At 41.0% G+C, this 18,803-nt stretch overlaps 1 protein-coding gene across 1 annotated transcript; it reads left to right on the top strand.

Moving 5' to 3' along the window:
* The first annotated feature begins 229 nt into the window (after positions 1-229).
* Positions 230-18,543, top strand: LOC124632534 (G1/S-specific cyclin-D3). Its single transcript, XM_047167404.1, has 5 exons — positions 230-636; positions 2,958-3,179; positions 11,112-11,274; positions 15,632-15,753; positions 15,941-18,543. The coding sequence occupies exons 1-5, from the start codon at positions 403-405 to the stop codon at positions 16,118-16,120; spliced, it is 921 nt and encodes a 306-aa protein (XP_047023360.1). The 5' UTR covers positions 230-402; the 3' UTR covers positions 16,121-18,543.
* The last annotated feature ends 260 nt before the right edge of the window (positions 18,544-18,803 follow it).

Genomic DNA, 18,803 nt, shown 5'->3' with positions numbered 1-18,803 from the left:
TTCCATTATGTAGGTATACGTATTCAATCCGTGGAATTCATCTTATATTGTAAGTTAGTAGGTACGTATCTACTAGAATGAGAAGCAAGAATCGAGACTGAGTGAGAAGTTCTTCAAAGCGTGAGCGAGCAAGAAAACATGTTATGTATTATTATTTGAACGTCGAATGGGAGAAACCTGCGTGCGGGCCTCACGGGCCCCGCCCCGCCCCCCGCACCGCGCCGATCATATGTTCGGCGGCGAGGCGCTTACCGGCTGCTCACTGCGACTCGGGCACTCGCCGTCGTCGCAACGCAACGCGCATCACTCCACGCCGGCCGCTCGCGCACGATCAGCTGTCCGCCACAATACGCCGAGACCGGCCGCGACGCGAGCTGTCAATAAGCCGCAGTGCGGTGTAACATGGAGCTGCTGTGCGCGGAGCGCGTGAGCCCCGAGAGCGGAGACAGCGTGCGGCCGCCAGCAGGCCGCGCGCACCGGGCCGCCGCGCCCGACCCGGTGCTGCTGCGGCGCCGCGTGCTCGACAACCTGCTGCGGACCGAGGAGCGCTACGCCGTCACCGCCAACTACTTTGGCACCGTGCAGGCCGAGGTCACGCCGCACATGCGCCGCCTCGTCGCCGAGTGGATGCTAGAGGTGAGCGCACCCGCGCCGCATGCCGCACCCACACCGCTCCATCCGCGGATCGCGCAACCCGAACGATCGCCATTTTGTCTCGTTTTCCGGCCACGTGTAGGTACTCCCTGCCGTCGCCGGCGGCACCAGTGGCTCTCGTATGCTCTCGCCACTGTCTGCTGACGGGCCCCCTCGCGCTCCTGTGACTCTTCGGCTCCGCGGGGACGTTACTCCAACCTAGATTGGTGGAAGAGTGTTGCACTTGTGTTGTTACAGGATGGTGATTACGAAAACCTCGACATATTACTCAGCTGTTTCAATGCTGGATGTTATGACTTTGTTTACACGATCAGCTGATTACTGTTTTGTTCCACATGTTAGAATCTTATAAGAATAACAATCATTATCAACTTGTTTGTCGTAAATATCTCGAGCACACGAATGATGGTTTGTCAAAAGTTGAAGATTAGGTATAGTTATATGAATGAGTAAGCATCAAGTCGGTACTACTCGAGCAAGTAACTGGTGGCGTAGCGTGCGCAGTGCGCGAGGGGCCCCGGCAGCGCGGGCGGGCGCGGTCGCCGACCGATGCGACTCCGCTCGTTCTATTTGAATAATCAGCTGATTTTGACACGCACACAGCTGACGCTCCGCTGCGCACTTATCTTTTGCTCGTATATGTACAATATAAATAATTACTAGCGCACACACCAACGTCATTGTTCATATTCAGTGGCCTACATGACGTGTAATTTATTATGATCTTTGCTTATTTAGTTAGTAGAATTTAACTGGTAGTTGGTAGATTTTTTTTATTGTTTTATGTTACGCATATCGTAATAGTTATGTTCTGTAGTTCAGTCGTGCTTACTAGTAGAACCAATTAGTGTTTAGATGAGGTATTAAAGTAATGAATGTGCCGGTGGCCACGTGGTGGAGCCGGCCGGCGGGTCTGACGTCACGGTGCGCGCGCGCTGCCGCCGCATGCACCTCGCGGCACAGCACGGCACGGTCGCCACCTCGGCTTACCTCGTGCTTGAAACTAGTCGCATACCGATGTTTCAGCACAAGCAGACCGAAACGATCCTCACTTAGTCAGGTCAATGACATCACCAACGTGCTCACATTAACTTTTATGTTTAATCATCAAGCTCACCCAAAAAGCATTATAATATGACGATCCAAAGATTGTTCACGGAATCGTATTATACAGGGTGATTTCCAGCGACCAGAAAGCTTCGCGTGTTTACCGTCTTAAAGAGTGTAAAAAAGTTCAATAGATAACAAAATTCTATTGATTTATATTACTGACTCGGTAGTTAAGTTACCTACTACGACAGTCGTCTCGCCTGTGCCATTCATTAAATCTTTTCTCGTTCTCGTTATGGTTGGACAATTAGGATGTTGTAAAGACCGTGCTCTGCATACCTACATCTACTTACTATTATTAGCATTCTTATAGCTTTTTCAGCTATTCGGTCATCTATTCGGAGGCCGCGTTGTTGAAACAAAAGAGATGCAGGCAGATTGGTGATTGAGCTTCAGGAATCGGGACATACTCGTGTGAGGTAGTTAATTACCTGTGGGCGAGGTAGAGCGTGAGAGTGTGAGCGGTATGCAGCGGGTTATACGTTATAGTACATGTTTCGTTTTGTGATACGATTGGATCCGTGCCGGTTCGCGAGTCGCGTTACCGTGCGAAACAATGTCGGGAACAGCCGCGCCGTTCCGTCTCTCATGACACTCTCTAACTACTTACTTTATGACTACTTTGGAACAGGGTACATCCTTTCGCTTTTCCCAGCTTTCCATTTTACGGTACCTGCCTACTGTTATGGGAACTGTTTGATTTTTCTTCAGTAAATTTTGAACTTTATAACGTAAATAACTCGTTCGGTTCTTGTTATCTATGCTTTAGTTTTGTAGGTACAGCTTAATGTTAATCACGTTATATATTACAAGGAAAAATACACCTATTTACGTGGCATTAAATATGCACGAACAAGTTATTTCCGGGTCCTGAAATTACCAATTATTTTCCAAACAAAATGTATCTCTGAAGTAATATGTGGTAGCAACGTATTACATTATAACGCGAACAGTTCCGGCCCTAGTCCAGTACGTTCAGGAACCATTAACGTTGATAAGGAACGTATAACTGCACTGCAGGAAAGTAACGCGCGCTGTATTTATCGCAATAAGTGTGTATTTCCATTTTATATATAGGTTATCAGGAATTCCCGATGATAAACTAAGCATAGGCCTGGGTGCGGTATCGACTATTTCTAACAAACAAAACAGTTATTCCTTTGCAAAGTTTATTAACAATTGTTTCATTTCAGGTATGTGAAGACCAGGGGTGTCAGGAGGAAGTGTTTCCTCTCGCCATATCGTATCTGGATCGGTTCCTGAGCACTTGTGCGGTCAGCAAGAGTCAAGTGCAGCTGTTGGGCACGGCGTGCCTGCTGCTGGCGTCCAAGCTGCGCGAGCCCGGCTCCCGCGCGCTGCCCGCCGAGCTGCTGGTCTTCTACACCGCCAACAGCATCACACTCACCGACCTATGCGTAAGTAGCTACCTACTTCTGCCGTTAATCCTACACCTATGTCCAAAGACATATCGCGTAAGCACAATGAAATAGGTACGTCGTGCAACACTGCCAGTGTCATCAGCGATTCAATCAATTCATTGGTTGCGTACTGTTAATTACATCAATAGCACACGGAGTATGCGCCTGGCGTTCCGCGCACTGCCATATGAAGTAATATGAAGATTTAATTAACTTTCTTCGTCTCGGGAAACAGCTGATCTCATTAATAATGCAGTTTCGTGTGGCTGAGTTTTTGCATTGCGCACGCGAATGCACTAATTTTGCAGTTAGCTCTGCTAGGTGCTTTCGTGTCGTTCACTCGGCTGATTTCTAAATCATTCGCGCTCTGAACATCCGCGAGAGATTGGAATTTCAGTTTTATGTCGGAACATTAATTATATCTATGGAGTGATCGACTCTAGGCGCTACGCCGACTTTGTGATGAGATTTATCTCACCACGTGTTCTACTTGCCACGTCGCCTCTCCAGGCGAATCACCTATTCTCTTCGTATGGTGACTGCTACAACTAAAAATACATGATATGAGATTGTAGCGTTTATAGAAAACATCAGTGACTAAACAGAACACGGTGGTATTTATAACTGTTCCTAAAAATAGCCGCACTCGCCTTTAAATTAAAATATAAATAAAAAGGTCAAGTTCGAGCCTCATCCGTGTAATGTATTATGTAGATACTGTTCCCGGATTATTGATATTCTGTATAGGGACAATAACTTTAATAAACTTTTCCTTGTATTGTTTATCGTTGCCTTGGTAGTTATTATTCTATAAAATAAAAGGTATTAAACCTTAAAATGTTGTTCGATCATCCGTATTACAGAAATATTAATGTTATGTGAATTTCTTACTAAATTATTTTTTTATTCAAGTTCGAGGTAGGGTGAATCAGATTTTGTACTGTACTTGTAGGTTTATATATTTAGGATAACATTGTGAATTCTTTAGAACATGGGTAGGTACCTATTATATTTAGAGTACCTAACTCATTACGTTTTGATTGTTATCCCGGCGACACTGACACAGCTTGTTCCGTTCTCGCAGCGCACCATTACTCATAGTGGTCTTGTGCAGTGTCTGGCAACATGGTACTCACGTGGACAACTTTCCTAATCTTAATAAAGGGCATTGGCATTTAGGTTTGTTTTGCTTATCTATTTCAATATTTCAGTACCGTTACATTACGAATAGTAAAGTTTAGCATGGCGCCAGGCGTTGGGCAGATTCCCAGTAATAGTAGCTGAGCGGTGTTATTTGATGTAGGTATTTGCATTTAATATAACGTATTACGTGTTGGCTGTGCTGCATTTCGGGCGCGGCGGCCACCCGCCGGGGCCCCGTCCGTCGCCGCTCGTCCCGTAGATAATAAGTGCACACCACATTTTCGCGCGTCACAATACACGACTCGTTCTGCCTGCGATGCAAGTGCATTCCGCGCTTTGCGCTTGTCGTTTGTACCAGTATTTAGTAACGGCAATTTCACAATCGGGTATTAATAAGTTATTGATTTATTCGTAGCGAAGTACTTAACATAATGTAGGTATCTACTGCACTGGGTAGCAACGACTGCTCTAAATTAGGGCGCTGGTAAGCGGCCATACGAAATGATTGTAATTATACGACATACCGTAGGTGCGTATGGCGAGCGGTGGTCGTGGAATGCGACAGGTCGCGGTCTGGGAGAGGGCTGCCCTGCGGACAGTGTCCCCTAACGAGCCGGCGGCTTCTCGGAACAACTGCCGAACGAGGCTCGCGTTTCAATCAGACCAATTACAGGCGAAGCACGCGGCTTATTTTTTCTCACGCGCCGCGGTGCAAGTCGCGATCGCGCTCGCCTAATCTCATCTCACGAAACTGCTCTGGATCGACAACACGCTCGTAAATGGATCGCACGTTCAAATTGACTAGGTATTTTTAATTTTTCACGATTGAATTTTTTACACGTCAGTCGTGAGTGGGACTCGCAAGTGTTCATCTGCAATATACGCGTTATGCTAATGCACTGAGTCATGCTGCTCATGCCAACCAGTTAGACGCCGGTATCGCGTCTTAGTATCGATATCAATAATAAATAAATTGTTTATGATAATTGCCTGTAACGGGTAATCATCAAATTCTTGGTAAATATAACATGAAATGGTACACATTTCTGTCGGACCCACCATAGCCATTACATAGCCGTAGCCATATTCACTAATTTTAATTTTAACACGTCACTAATTTGAATAACATACCAAATAGGTCAATGACATAATATTATTAAGTATTTAAAATGGGGAACTATATTTTTTGTCACCAAAATTTATATTTGTCATCAAGTTGTATCACCTAATAAATAGATCTATCGCCACGAAATATTTTCGTTCTCAGATAAACAAAGAGTGTTCCCAGGTATGAATTAGCAAATTATTGTTAATATAATGTGTAAAATATGAGATGGATTACCAATAAAATTGTAGTGCATTACATGAATATAAACTTCGTTCTTATAATAATAGTTTTATTACTTAAATAATAGCTTGGTGCTCAAAATGGTAGATCTGTCACCAAATAAATCGATTAATCGATCCCTGACTGCGACTCCTTTTTATTTGTTATTTTGTCACCAATACAGTAGTTACATTTTATTTCGTTCAGTTATTAAAATATTGTATTCGTTACCAATTTCATACATCAGTTTATAATTTTAATAAAAATATGTTCAAAGGGAAGAGGAAGGGAAGGGAGACAAATTGGCGCGCTTTCGGGCCTCAACGAATGGGTTGTAGGTTGGTTGTAGGTACGATCATACGATGCGGGGCGCGGGCAGTGAGATTTTTAACAATAAATATTGATTATTTTGACTTTGATTAATTGTTTTATTTACTATTCAGCTAGAAATTTAATTTAAATATATTTATACTACCTGTGGAAACTAAAGCCCTTGGGGGGAGGCACATGGCCAGTTAAGTAGTAGACTCTTTTGGTTGAAATGATGATGACGACCACCCTACATTTTTAGACCTTCATGAAATTTTCTAGTGATATAATATATGATTTATTGGTGATCTCTTTAAATTAGTTTGCTTAAATACTATTAGGACAAACCTATTATAATACATACAAAATCATTTATTTGGTACTTGACCCCATATCTCCATGATTTTCGGTAATTTATTGTGGAAATGATTTTATATTGTTTGGTGACTACATTTGGTGACAAATCTACTATTTTGAGGGCAAACCCTATTATTTAAGAAACACAAAATGAATTAAATTGGTGACAGCTTAAATCATACCCTTTAAAATGTTATTTGAAGATTCTTTAATTTTGTGTAACATAGGTCGACCAAAACGTAGTCAGGTAAAATTGGTTTCGTAGCAATTTCGTAGACTCGCTACGCTACGAATAATCGTAGATGCTCCAATTCAGACAAACATTAATATTTTCCTGATAATGCTCGTTTCGATAAAGAAAAAACGACCGATTGCAATTTAAAACATAATCATTGGTTTATCAAGTCTTTGGAATCTTTCGCACATTATCGGAATAACGGTTTTTGCACATCATACACTCGTACAGTACCTACTAAAAATATGCTCATCTTATAAATAACCAGTCATCCAAGTGTAGCAAATAGAAGTCTGCGCCAATTAATTAAGTTTTTATCTAAATCTAAGTTAACGCGGTATAAGCAAGAGTGTTAACCTGTAATTTTTTCCATGTGCGATTGTGTGAATGTCGGACAGATGAGTAGACTAGAGAGTATGTGTGTGTCGCGGCGGTGTGGGTGAACAATCGGTTAGATTTGATTGTTGAGGTTGTTGGCGGTTGGGCGGCGCGGGCGCACAGGCTGGAGCAAAAAGAGCACGTCCTGGCCTCCGAGCGGGTATAATGCGGGGTTCTCGCGGTCGAGCGCCGCCGCTCAGCGCTCGCCCATAAAACCTGCGCGTTCTCACATCCACACTACCACTGTAAACGTTTATTATAATTGAAGCATAAGTTTACGACCGCGGTGCCAGTTTGTCAAAAGACTATTCAATATTGCGTTTACGGTTAAAATTTAACTTTAATGAGAACTATTACAAGCACAATCAAGTTCGATATCATAAACTTCTTAATGCATGTTTGGTCGGCGCACATTCCGAACTATATGAAAGAGTCCTAGCTATGAGGGGTTACCCTATTTAAAGTTCTAATAATAAATCTGGGAATGCAATAATCTTTTAAAGGAAATTATTGTTTAGAATATGAGGAATGAGCATATTAGCACGAGCGCGCGTTGTTTGCCGATCTCACGGCGCGCCGCTGCTTGTTTCCGGTGCAAATGAAACTTCCCCCGCGAACTAATGCGACAGAACAAAACGACTACTTGTGTGCACTGCCTATGTAACTACCAATATATCATATACACCGAGCACATTCGTGTATGTGTACACAACTGGTGTATTGCAGTGCGACTCGAATAATGCAACACCATTTATGTCATTACGTAGGTAACCTACTGCATATAAGTTTTATGTAACAATTGAAATAAATCATCAATCATTTAAAAATCTCTCTCCTTACATTTGACGCGTTCAGCCCAAATACCACCTGAAATGTTGAAGGTAACCCGAAGAACATGATGAAGCGGTCATCTTGGCATCGAACCTTACGAACAACATACAAACTTTGGTATGATCTATGAAATATGTCCTGTGAAATCTATCTATCTATAATCTATCTATCTATGAAATATGTGATCTATGAAATAAATCCTTGAAATATTTATATTTTCGACATCACTGTGAACCTAACACCGCAACAAAGAAACAACTGGAATTGTTATTGATATCTGTTTTATTTTCTGTATTATGCGTGACGACATGTCTGCATATCGATTGGTAAAACGACTCGTATCGTTTGTGTCCAAAAAGTTGATTTACCCAGCTATTGAAAAGTCGGAGAACCAGTCGCATTCCACTCGGCTCGGAAACTCCATGAGGCCCTTTCCGATCGGTTTCCCTTTGTTTCTTTTGGTCGACGGCCGCCGATTCCTTAACATTGCGTTCGGAGAGCACTCAGTCAGTCAAAGATAACTGCATATGTTGTATGACACCTAGGCTAGAACAGAAATGGTGTTAACGAGCGCGTGTGCACGATAACCTCAGTGCACACAAGTGAAGGTGCAGCGCCCGCCACGCTGCCGCTGGCGACTGCTCGTTAGAAAATTGTGTCACTTAGCGCGCTTAATAACATCACGCCCATACGTTACTTACTTCAAACTATTGCTACTTTATCGAGATTGTGCACCACAAGTTTCCCGTCTACTTGCTGCGCTAATGTCAACAAACTGCAACCTACCTCAGCTCTCGATCAGCGATCTTAATTCACAAAGACCATAGTTTAAACAGCAGTTATTATTAGTATACAATTTGCCACTAAAAGGTACCTTCAACGGTAATAAAATTCCAATGGGTGGTTGTTGAACAACTGGTCCTATGCGGGCTATGGCATTGAGTGTAAAAAATGAAAATTTGTGGTTAGAAATAACGCCGTAAGGACCGCGGCTTGGGAGACGGGTCCCATACCCATTGTGCTGCCTCAACCCGTCACCAGTTCTAGGCACGCAAGCCCCTTGCCCGAGTTATGGACAACACTCCGAAATTGAATGTTGTAGAAGAATCTTCGAATTATTAATTATTATGTACATACTTATATCATGTTTAAGACGTTGGACACAGTCACCTTATCGTTTAATACATACGGCGGGGCTCATAACTGTCAATATAATCATTTTACAGGAATGCGCTGATGGTTATAATGTCTTACGTAAGAATTGCGATATCGTACATGCCTAGCACGTTTTGTACGCTCACAGCAAATTTTGTATTCAATACTGCACTCCTGAGGTTTTCATCGATGACTGTCTCCAATTAGGTTTAGTATTAATAATCTAACGGCGAACCGGCTGAAGACATATTCTAAGTTCAAAACTAAAGCCTCATTGTTGGAATCTGCATTTGATAGTACACATATTTACATTCCTAAGTCCAAAATAACTTAATATCCGGTAAGCCTGCATGTTCCCATCCGCATCTAGAAAATTCCGAAGTTGTTTAGTCTCATGAGCTTAGTGGCCACGCGACACCGAGCTCATTGTTTGATTCTAATAGCGGCGCAGTCACACCGTTCGATGAAATTGGATAAAGCATGGGAACCGAGTGTGGAATTCAGCGAGTGTGTTGCGGGCAACGAGGGCTGTTTGCATAGCTCGCTTTATTGGCTGTAACGTGGTTCGATAACTGCTGCGGCCGCCGCACCCGGCCCGCCGCCCGGCCTCCTCCACTCTAATGAACACTCGCTTGCAACTTTACGAGCTGCATTCCATCCGTCTCGGGTGGACCGACTCCACACATGCGAGATGTGTGCGCACTGCGCACTCACAGCCGCGCCGCTCCCTGCTCTGAGCACTCACTCCTGTACCTTGGCTAATTTATGAGATCAGCTGATAGGGGCTCTTGAAAAAAACAAATATCAAAACATCTTTTATAACAACGTCTCTTAGATGTACATCCGTCGGGTCGCCTACATTTGCGGTGAACGTTTTATGAATGCATTGTCTTGTAAGAGCTTTTCAACCATCCGTGAGTCGTACGATAAAGCGAATCTTCTCATTTCGCGGTCGACCCGCATACTGGCGTGGTTAGCCGCTTTTACTCACCTACTCTTTTTAGCTTCTGTGTCAAACCGTTTATAAATATTGTTGTTCATTGGCAAAAGTTCTTATTCATACTTATTTATTAAATCTGATAGTATCATTGTATCGTCGTGCGGCGTTCTCACAAACACACACAGGGACAGTACCGATTTAATTCGACTTCCAGTGATGATACTTCATTCATTCATAAACATGATATGCGGAGAATCTATATGCCCTAACATCGTTCCCTTGCCGAACAATTGCCAACTCTAAACTCATCGGTATGAGGAGCATATTCGGCTGAATGAGAGGTAACAGCCGTGCCGCCGCGGTCGACCCCGCCGATTGAGTTAAGTAAACATCGAGTATTATCTGTCAACGGACATGCAACTCGTACATGTACGAGTGTATACGTACACAAAATAATCAACTTATTCATAAAACGACACATTCAGATATAGGGATAAGCTGTGCTGTTACCAATTCTTTAAAAATTGCGTGAATGCGAGAAAAGATCATACTTTAAACAAGAGCTTCATACAAAGTTAATTTTTATGTAGGTCAACTGCTGTTTGGTTCTCGAAAGATAACAACTTGATAAAGTTGAACAGGTTTGTCGTCTTTGATTTGCCATTTGTTTTGTTAGACACTACGTTCTACATTAGAGCTCTATTTTGGGTCTTCGTAACCTAAGCAGCGATATCAGAGCAGTCTCTTGCATCATGCTTGCACAATTCGATAAAAATACTCAGATATACGTTTAAGAATTTAAAACAACTTGGAAACAATAAGTAGAGGTTAACCCAGAATATAAGTTTATACACTCAGATCAAAGAAATTTCTTTGATTTGAGTTTATACAGATATACCTAAGTATTTTCAACTATATACGTTTCGTCTGAACCCACGACGAAGTGTTTTCTGAACATGTCGACTAGGTATACTTTACATACTTTGTTTTGGAATGAGACTAAACAAAACATGTACTAAAACGGTAACATTGTTCATATTGTGATTGCACAACCCAGCTCCGGGGACTACCTACGCGCCGTTCCGGGAAGTCGAGCGAAACTCGGCGTGTTAGTGATTATAGTGGCGGATGTGGCGACAGGAATGCTATTTATTATCCAACTGTATGGATATTGACCTTTCTGGTTTTTAACTGCTAAATCTATATTTTTTTGAAATGTACTACCTACTTAATGTAATATTTCGTTGGCAACAGAGCTGGGAGCTGCTGGTGCTGTCGAAGCTAAAGTGGGACGTGGCGGGAGTGACAGCGCACGACTTCCTACCGCTGCTGTTGTCGCGGCTGCCGCTGCGGGGTCTCGTCAACACGGAGATGGTGCACAGACACGCGCAGACCTTCATCTCGCTCGCCGCCAGAGGTACGTATCACTATACACCCTGGAACTGTAGCAGCAGTACAATATGATATACCTTATCATCTATATAAAACATACGCTTGCCGACTCGATACGATACCCAAAACGTCAGACTATAAAAACTCACGGTTACTTACACCCAACTTAAAAATAGCCGTGTTCGTAGGGATGATGTCAGCTGATTCTTGGCCGTCAAAACCAATCCACATAAAATACACGAACAGAAGGTTCACGTACCAAATCCTGATTATTTAAAACAGGGAGAAGACGACTACGCAGATAGTCTGACACGGATTTATGCGAAAATAGTTATTGTTTAGTAGTTGGCATATTATCAGGCTGTGTCGGTATCATGTGTTGCATAGACATCTCGCTTGAATGAGAATATAACGTTTTGTTAGCAACGGCAGACGGTAATTAGCATCTAGATACCACGTCATGTCACGACAATGTCGTCTTGCGCTGCGGACCGCGTTGGTCTATGGACACATGTCACTGAACCTTTACTTCAATACTCTATTTTCCATATATTTTTTTATTTTATTACTCAACTTTACGCTATCAGCGTCTTCTATAATGACGTGGATTGTTAATGTCTTTTCATTGGTATCAAACGTCTCAGTTTTATCACTGTAGATAAATTATATATGAACATTGTTAATCATGGCCTCTTTGCTATTACAAAATTCAATGTTATAATAATAAATTAGATGCAACACGGTAATGGTTCTAATACCATTAGCTAAGAAACACCCTAAGAAATGTTGTTATTAACCTTAAGAATAAAAAGAACTAATGCATGAATATTCGAGAGGATTTAGTAGGAAACTGGATATTTAATAGTTATTTATTAGGTGTAGAATGTTTAGGTTACGGTGTAGGTCAATTTATTAGTAGAAAAGATGGTTATCATTCGCTGGCGGCTAGCAGAGAGATGTGAATAGGTTTGTTTACAGTGAGGGCAGAGCGCGGCTCGAGCGGCTGTGTGTGTCCTGGCAGCGGCCGCGCCGGCGCCTCCCACGCGGCTCGCCTGAGCGCATTCCAGCACGCCTCGGGACTCGGCCCCCGCGCCGCGCGCTCGCCCCGCTACCCTCATGGGATCATATGTTTTTGTGCAACGGTTTTTGTTGTTCGCCGCCGCTGTCGTATTGTTTTTTGTTCAAGAAGTTCACGCTCCAGCTCTTTTATTTCACTTGCTTCTCGGATATCATCTCTCACTTGTGAGTCCAAGGCGAATGAAATCTCCACCGCTAATGTAGCCAACCGAGTGCGCAACTACGAATTTCCATTTATGAAATATTGATGATCTTGTATCTTCGAGCTAATTGAAGATTACCGCGATATTCATGTCATCATAAAATGAAAACTACAAAAGGCCCATTATCTTTGATGGATTGAGAATAATAATACCAAGGTTTTGTTTCTATATAAAGGTCGTATGTGTGAGGTGCGTATATGTGTAGCGTGTACTACCCTCCAGGCAGCAGCGGCGAGATCGCCTAGACTTGACGTTTCGCGGTATCGAGCGAACCCGCATTATGTATCATTATTTGAATGGCACAATTTACTCTGGAATCATAACTCGTCGGGATATTAAATTTGTAATGGGTTATTTTAATGCTGACAACTCTCGCCGGCCTCTACCAATGATGATGATAACTTATACATATTTTGTTTTTAACAAGTGTTGTCTCGTCGCGCCGTCGTCCATCCAGAGTAATTTTGCAGGCCTATATAGGTGTAGTTAAGACATAGCTATTCTCACATAGGTTAGAGTGCGAGGTGTGATGCCGGCCTACATTGCGTGAGACAGGTATCTTATCTGCGTCGGACGTTTTCTTTGACATGTGTGAGCGCTTCGCATCGGATAGCAATCGTTACCGCCGCCGATGTCGCGGGGGCCGCGCGGTATTTGTTCCGGTGCCCAATGAATGCCGCGTCTACTATCTCCGGACTTGTGATGCTCGATTACAAAATAATCGATTAAATCCTCAAATAAATTGGCATATGGACGAACACGCTAGTGTCGAGTCAGAATTGACTATCTCGTAATAATTTTGAGCGATCTTCTCAACCCACTTTTAAACGAATAGACATCTACGTAGTTCGGCCTTGTCGGATCGTTCACCTCACGAATCGACTATTACGTGTAGCTGCTACCTGTACCGACAACACCTACTATACGCAGGTTGGTACTTCATTTTCAAGGGCAGCAATATAATTGTTATGTCATTGCTATCATCATTAATCGTAGGTAAACAAAAGTCGGATGCTCTCAACACAATAAGCTGTCAGGATGCCAAAGGACTATAAATTTAACTTAGGAATAATTAACAACACTCTCCGTACAACGAACTTTAACAAGTGATATGGAATCGAGAAACGGAAGTATCACCGTGCGTAGACAGGCCGTACTTGGCTTCGGCCTGTCTACGAGGGGCGACACTGAACACAATTTTATTAATTTACATACACACCAAAGTGCTGACCGACGCTGTGCTACTTCCTCTAGAAAGTGTACATTAGTGTTATTAGCTCGTGATGCAGCAGTCGCGTCACGACTAATAAGGACGGCCTCGCTTCCGCTGCGTGTGTGTCCTGTAGCGAGCGCACTCCGGCGCACTAGGCGTCTAGGTAGCGAGGGCTCACATTCGGCAGTGGCTGTTGATGCGCTCGTGACAAAGGGACTCCTCGGCAGGGTCGGCAGCGGTCGGCCGGCGCGGACGCGCACTGGGTAATGCGCTGTTTGATTAACATCAGATTATGCAAATACCTCGAGTGAGCGGCCGCTTTCGTAGTTTCATCTCTCTCTTTTTATTCGTTCCCTCTGCCCGTTCCCTTTATCTCGGGTATGCCGACATGCAAATTAAAAAAAATGAAAATAAATCTTTTAAATGAGCTGAAAGAGTGTTCGATATCCATACATTGGTTGGTATAATGGAGTCTACTTAATGATGAATGGAGGGCCCTTGTAGACTTCACTCGTATTGTTTTGCGTCTTCGAGTTAGTGGGCATTTGTGGTTCCATGCTGAGCTTCTTATCTCACGCTTATAATAGCGTGGGAAGATATACAATTTTAAATTCTCATTTAGGCAAAAATATTTTCTTTTATATGTATTTAAAAGCGGTGTTGGTATCCATCATTCGGTCGGTTTGTTCTTACCATGCTTTGACAAGGTCAGCCAGCAGATTTTCCTGCTACATTATCAAGTGAAGCAGCTATACGTGGTGAACTGTAACTACTGATAAGCTGCTTTGAAATATTTGCTTGATGGTAATGAGATGTACCTATCCTGTTTTTTTAAAACCCTGGGAAATCCATTTCTTTTAGGTAATTTTCCCAATAGTATAATTTTTTAAATTTAAGTAATAGATTCATAAGTAGGAAAAGGAGTCATTAATTAAAATTAACGACTTAATATATTTGTTAATCAAATGATTTAGTTGTTAATGATAGCCAAGTCTGTTGGGAGAAAACGCGTTCAAACATGTACAATTAGTTACATTCATAGATGTGATTGTGTGTAAAGTAATGATGATGACGCAAAAACGAGATTACGTACCTTCTTGCTATAATCAAGTTAACAAATCTAGCTTATAGATAGGTAATTAGTAGGAAATAATAAGTTCAACAAGCAGATACATGTTTCCTAAATAAATATATATAGAGCCAAAGTAATGCCCGCAACCCGCTTGTAAAATGTTGTTTTTCATGATAATTATTACAATTTAAGCAGTTTTCCTGCCTCATATTCTGGTCCGTGTAGGTATTCCATACAAAACACAAGCAGTGTTCGTTCAATATCAGCTTACATACGTGTGCACGTATATGATGTATGTTGGTATAATGGTTTTGCCAAAGTAAGCCCGTGAGAAATATTCAAGTGAGGCGAAGGAGCGAGCCTGTGGAATGCGGCCGCGAGGGCGGTTGCCGGCTCCTTTGAGGCTGCACTCTCCACAGGAGACTGACAACCTGCGAGACAGAGAAAGGAACATTTCTTTTGCCGGATATGCCCCACTCCTCTAGCGTCTACGGCCGACGATCGCCGTATTCGCGCCGTCTACGCTCCTCGCCTACTTGAAAACCTAATGCGCTACACTTTAACTACCTTCAATTTTAACGTTAAACTCTGAATGCAATGAGGAAGCACTGCAGGAAAATTTATTTAAATTACCTTCGAGTCGACTGATCCCTCTGCGTTTTAATAAACAAACGGTCGCTTGTTTAATTAAATAATCAGAGCGCTGAAATAACGGATAATTTTAATTGATGTAACAACAGAAGTTGATATGTTACCGGATTTATGAATAAGATTTAGAATGTGTACAGTGGATATAATGAGTGTTTGTTTGTTACAGACTACGAGTTCACGTTGTACTCGGCGAGCACGCTGGCGTCGTGCAGCATCGCGGCGGCACTGCGCGGCCTCGGCCTCGACGGCCATCTGGCGCGCCTGCACGAACTCACGCGCATCGATTTGGTAAGTTTCTCTCAATTGCACTAACATACTATCATAGATAACAAGATCATTTTATACTTTGTCAGATTCCTGTAAATAGTTGCCTGTTTATAGTTCAGCTAGCAGATTGTTAGATGTTATGCAGTTCCCTATGAGCATTTCAATTGTCAATTAAAGTATGTGATCTAACGATGAGTTGTTGTTATAGGACTGCCTCCAGACATGCCTTGAGCAGATCGAGGAGATGGTGCAGACCATGATAGAGGAGCGCAGCACTGTCCCAAACGGACAGCCGCGCGAGGCAGCGGGCTGGACGCCGCCGCCGACGCAGGACAAGGCGCACAGTAACGCCGCCACGCCCACCGACGTCCGCGACGTACACTTCTGAACCTCGGCCTCCGGAGACCATTGCTTTAATTACGGTGCACCAGTACGGAAATACTTTAAACTAACATGTTCAAGATGCCCGTGATCAAGGACTGAACCCAAGACTGACAATCATATGTCTCTAACGTAGGTAATTTTGTACGTATCTTACTAATCGCAACTTGCGCATACATAATAAAATAAGTGTAAGCCCTGCGTGCTACTTGTAATTTGCCTCTAGTCTGTGCGTTCACTAAAACTGTTTTGCATTGAACGAGTTTACTTTAGATAAAACTTTCAGTTCTAGTTTTTACGGTTCTTGAAATTACAATCTACCTCTTAATAATTTAAGCTTCAATTTCACCTGCCGAGTGCGCTCTAATAAACTGTAATAGTTTGCCAATAAAATAGCTGTTACAAATAGTCATTACCTTGTTACATGTTCGTATGGGACCAAAGTTAGCTTCACATTTTTTTCTTTTTTTATAACAGGAACTGACTCAATCCTTCAGTTAATTTGTAATTATTATATAGTACTTTTATGCAAGTATATAACTTTTGTCAGTAAGATTTTAATCAGCTGATGCAATCACTGATGGTAAAAGTAAGCCAAGGTACAATACCTTTAACTTTTACTAAATTCCATCAATCGTTTAGAAGTTCAAATTATTATTTTTTTACATTTTGGTTTGCGAAATTCAAGCTGGGATAACTGAATGACATCAGATTTGTGTTATTGTATCGGGGGAAGGCAATAAATTACGCTTGTGTATTGTAAAAACTAATATTACGTACATTTACACATATAATATTTATGAAACACTACGGAGTCAGAACTATGTATAAAATTAGCCGAGCATCTGCAAATAATATTTACATGATAAATAAAATAGGTAATAATGTAGGCAAGGGGCTGTATATTTTTTGTTTTGGTATTGCACTTTTAAACTTATGTAAGTAAGCAAATTGATTTATTACCTTTGTTCCTTACATATTAGTTTATAAAATATTGTGATAAGTGTTATAAATTTTAATTTAATTTCGTATCATAGTCACTTCCAGTCATAATATGTTAACTTAGAAGTACTATGCGAGACCATTTCGGATTATTGCTAAACAAAAATCAAAAAACAATGTGATCCATGCTTAAGATGTTTAGGTTAGCACTTAGTTATAAAATCACGCGATCGTTCCTATGTTTGAACCATCTGAACTAACATACATGCAATAGTCATCAAGTTCCACTATTTGTACTTAATATTTCGACTAGACTAATTCATTATCGAAGCGCTCGTAACTTTAATTAAAAATTGTGATATAATATCTTCATATTTAGTTATATAGTTTATGTTAATTATAATTTAAGTACGGGTGACGTAGGCAGACAAAGTGAGTGTTGTTTAAAATTTGAATAAGTTTATATAATTTTTAGATGTAAGTTGGATATCCGCACTCTGATAAAGTAACGTGCACGTTTAGTTTTGAATAGTTATATATAAAGTGAACAAGAAATCACTCCAATGTCTTCCATGAGTCTGTGAGAGCCGGCAGAACGTTGTGCTGTCTCCTCACATGTTTAGTAAGGTATTGCGTTTATATTTTTATAGTTTGTACTTCTTGTTATATCACATACGCCTGATTGTTCGTACAGAGTATAAGTTTAACTATTTAGGATCTGGTGTTGATGTACATATTTTAGATTAACTGTAAATAGTATATTAGATATGCTGTAAGCATGTGGTGCCATAAGTTACACTACTAAACGAGTATTTTAAAGAACCCTATACATATACATTGATTTAGTATCTCAGAGACTTGATACAATACCTACAGATGTTTAAATAACTACATTCGATAAGCGATACCCTTCAATGCAAGATTATATATATTTGCACAAATTTGGTTGTGGAGTAAAAACATACCTAATGTTTAGGTAACTCAATAGTAAATACACTGTCAGACATGAACATACTGCCTAATAGAAATATATGTTTAATATATTAGCTTGTATATAAAATTATGTGGGAAAACATACGCATTACGAAGTTAGTCTTATTAAATGCTATTTGGCTTTTGGACTGGCTTTTTCGAAATAGAATAAGAAATTTAGTATGTTTATATGAAGTTAGATTTATAAAATGTTAAGGAAAATTGTATTTTCCAATGACGCGATTTATAATATAACAAAGGAAAAAATGCTTTAGAGCTACTTAGCTCAAATAGAGGTGAGCTTTGAGCAATTTATATGAATGATTATACTTTAATAATAACATAAGGACCAAAATTCTAAAAGTAATTATGACAAAAACATTTTCATTACTTTGATTTTATATTGTGATTTATTATTTTTAAGTGACATATTGGATTATAATAGAAAATAAGTCGTTGAGAGTGTAAATATCTAAAGAAAAAGTAATAAAAAATTCCAAAATATAAAACTAAAAAGTATTCTTATTTCTCCAAAACATACGAAAATCTTCTTCGAATTTTATAAAGATGGATTTGCCAATAGTAACGTATCTCGTATAAATAACTAGAAAGATTGAAAAAATATTCCGAAATAAAAATTTTACATTATCAATAAGTAACATTGGCTATACTTAATCAGCAGGACGCGAGTAATACCGCAAAAGCCGCTTTTTGACATTCATGAGCCGAAGAGGATTTATTTTATTATCTTATGGGCTAATGCCCATTTTCACCAA

Source organism: Helicoverpa zea, chromosome 8 (genome assembly GCF_022581195.2).
Source record: "Helicoverpa zea isolate HzStark_Cry1AcR chromosome 8, ilHelZeax1.1, whole genome shotgun sequence".
Lineage (NCBI taxonomy): Eukaryota > Metazoa > Arthropoda > Insecta > Lepidoptera > Noctuidae > Helicoverpa > Helicoverpa zea.
The sequence above is the reverse complement of the archived record's forward strand: the minus strand, read 5'-3'. Positions and strand labels throughout refer to the sequence as shown.

Excerpts from the sequence above, each read along its gene's own strand:
- LOC124632534 (XM_047167404.1), top strand. The coding sequence starts at position 403 with ATGGAGCTGCTGTGCGCGGAGCGCGTGAGCCCCGAGAGCGGAGACAGC. Across the intron at positions 637-2,957 it reads TCGCCGAGTGGATGCTAGAG|GTATGTGAAGACCAGGGGTG; the intron begins GTGAGCGCACCC and ends GTTTCATTTCAG. Across the intron at positions 15,754-15,940 it reads AACTCACGCGCATCGATTTG|GACTGCCTCCAGACATGCCT; the intron begins GTAAGTTTCTCT and ends TTGTTGTTATAG.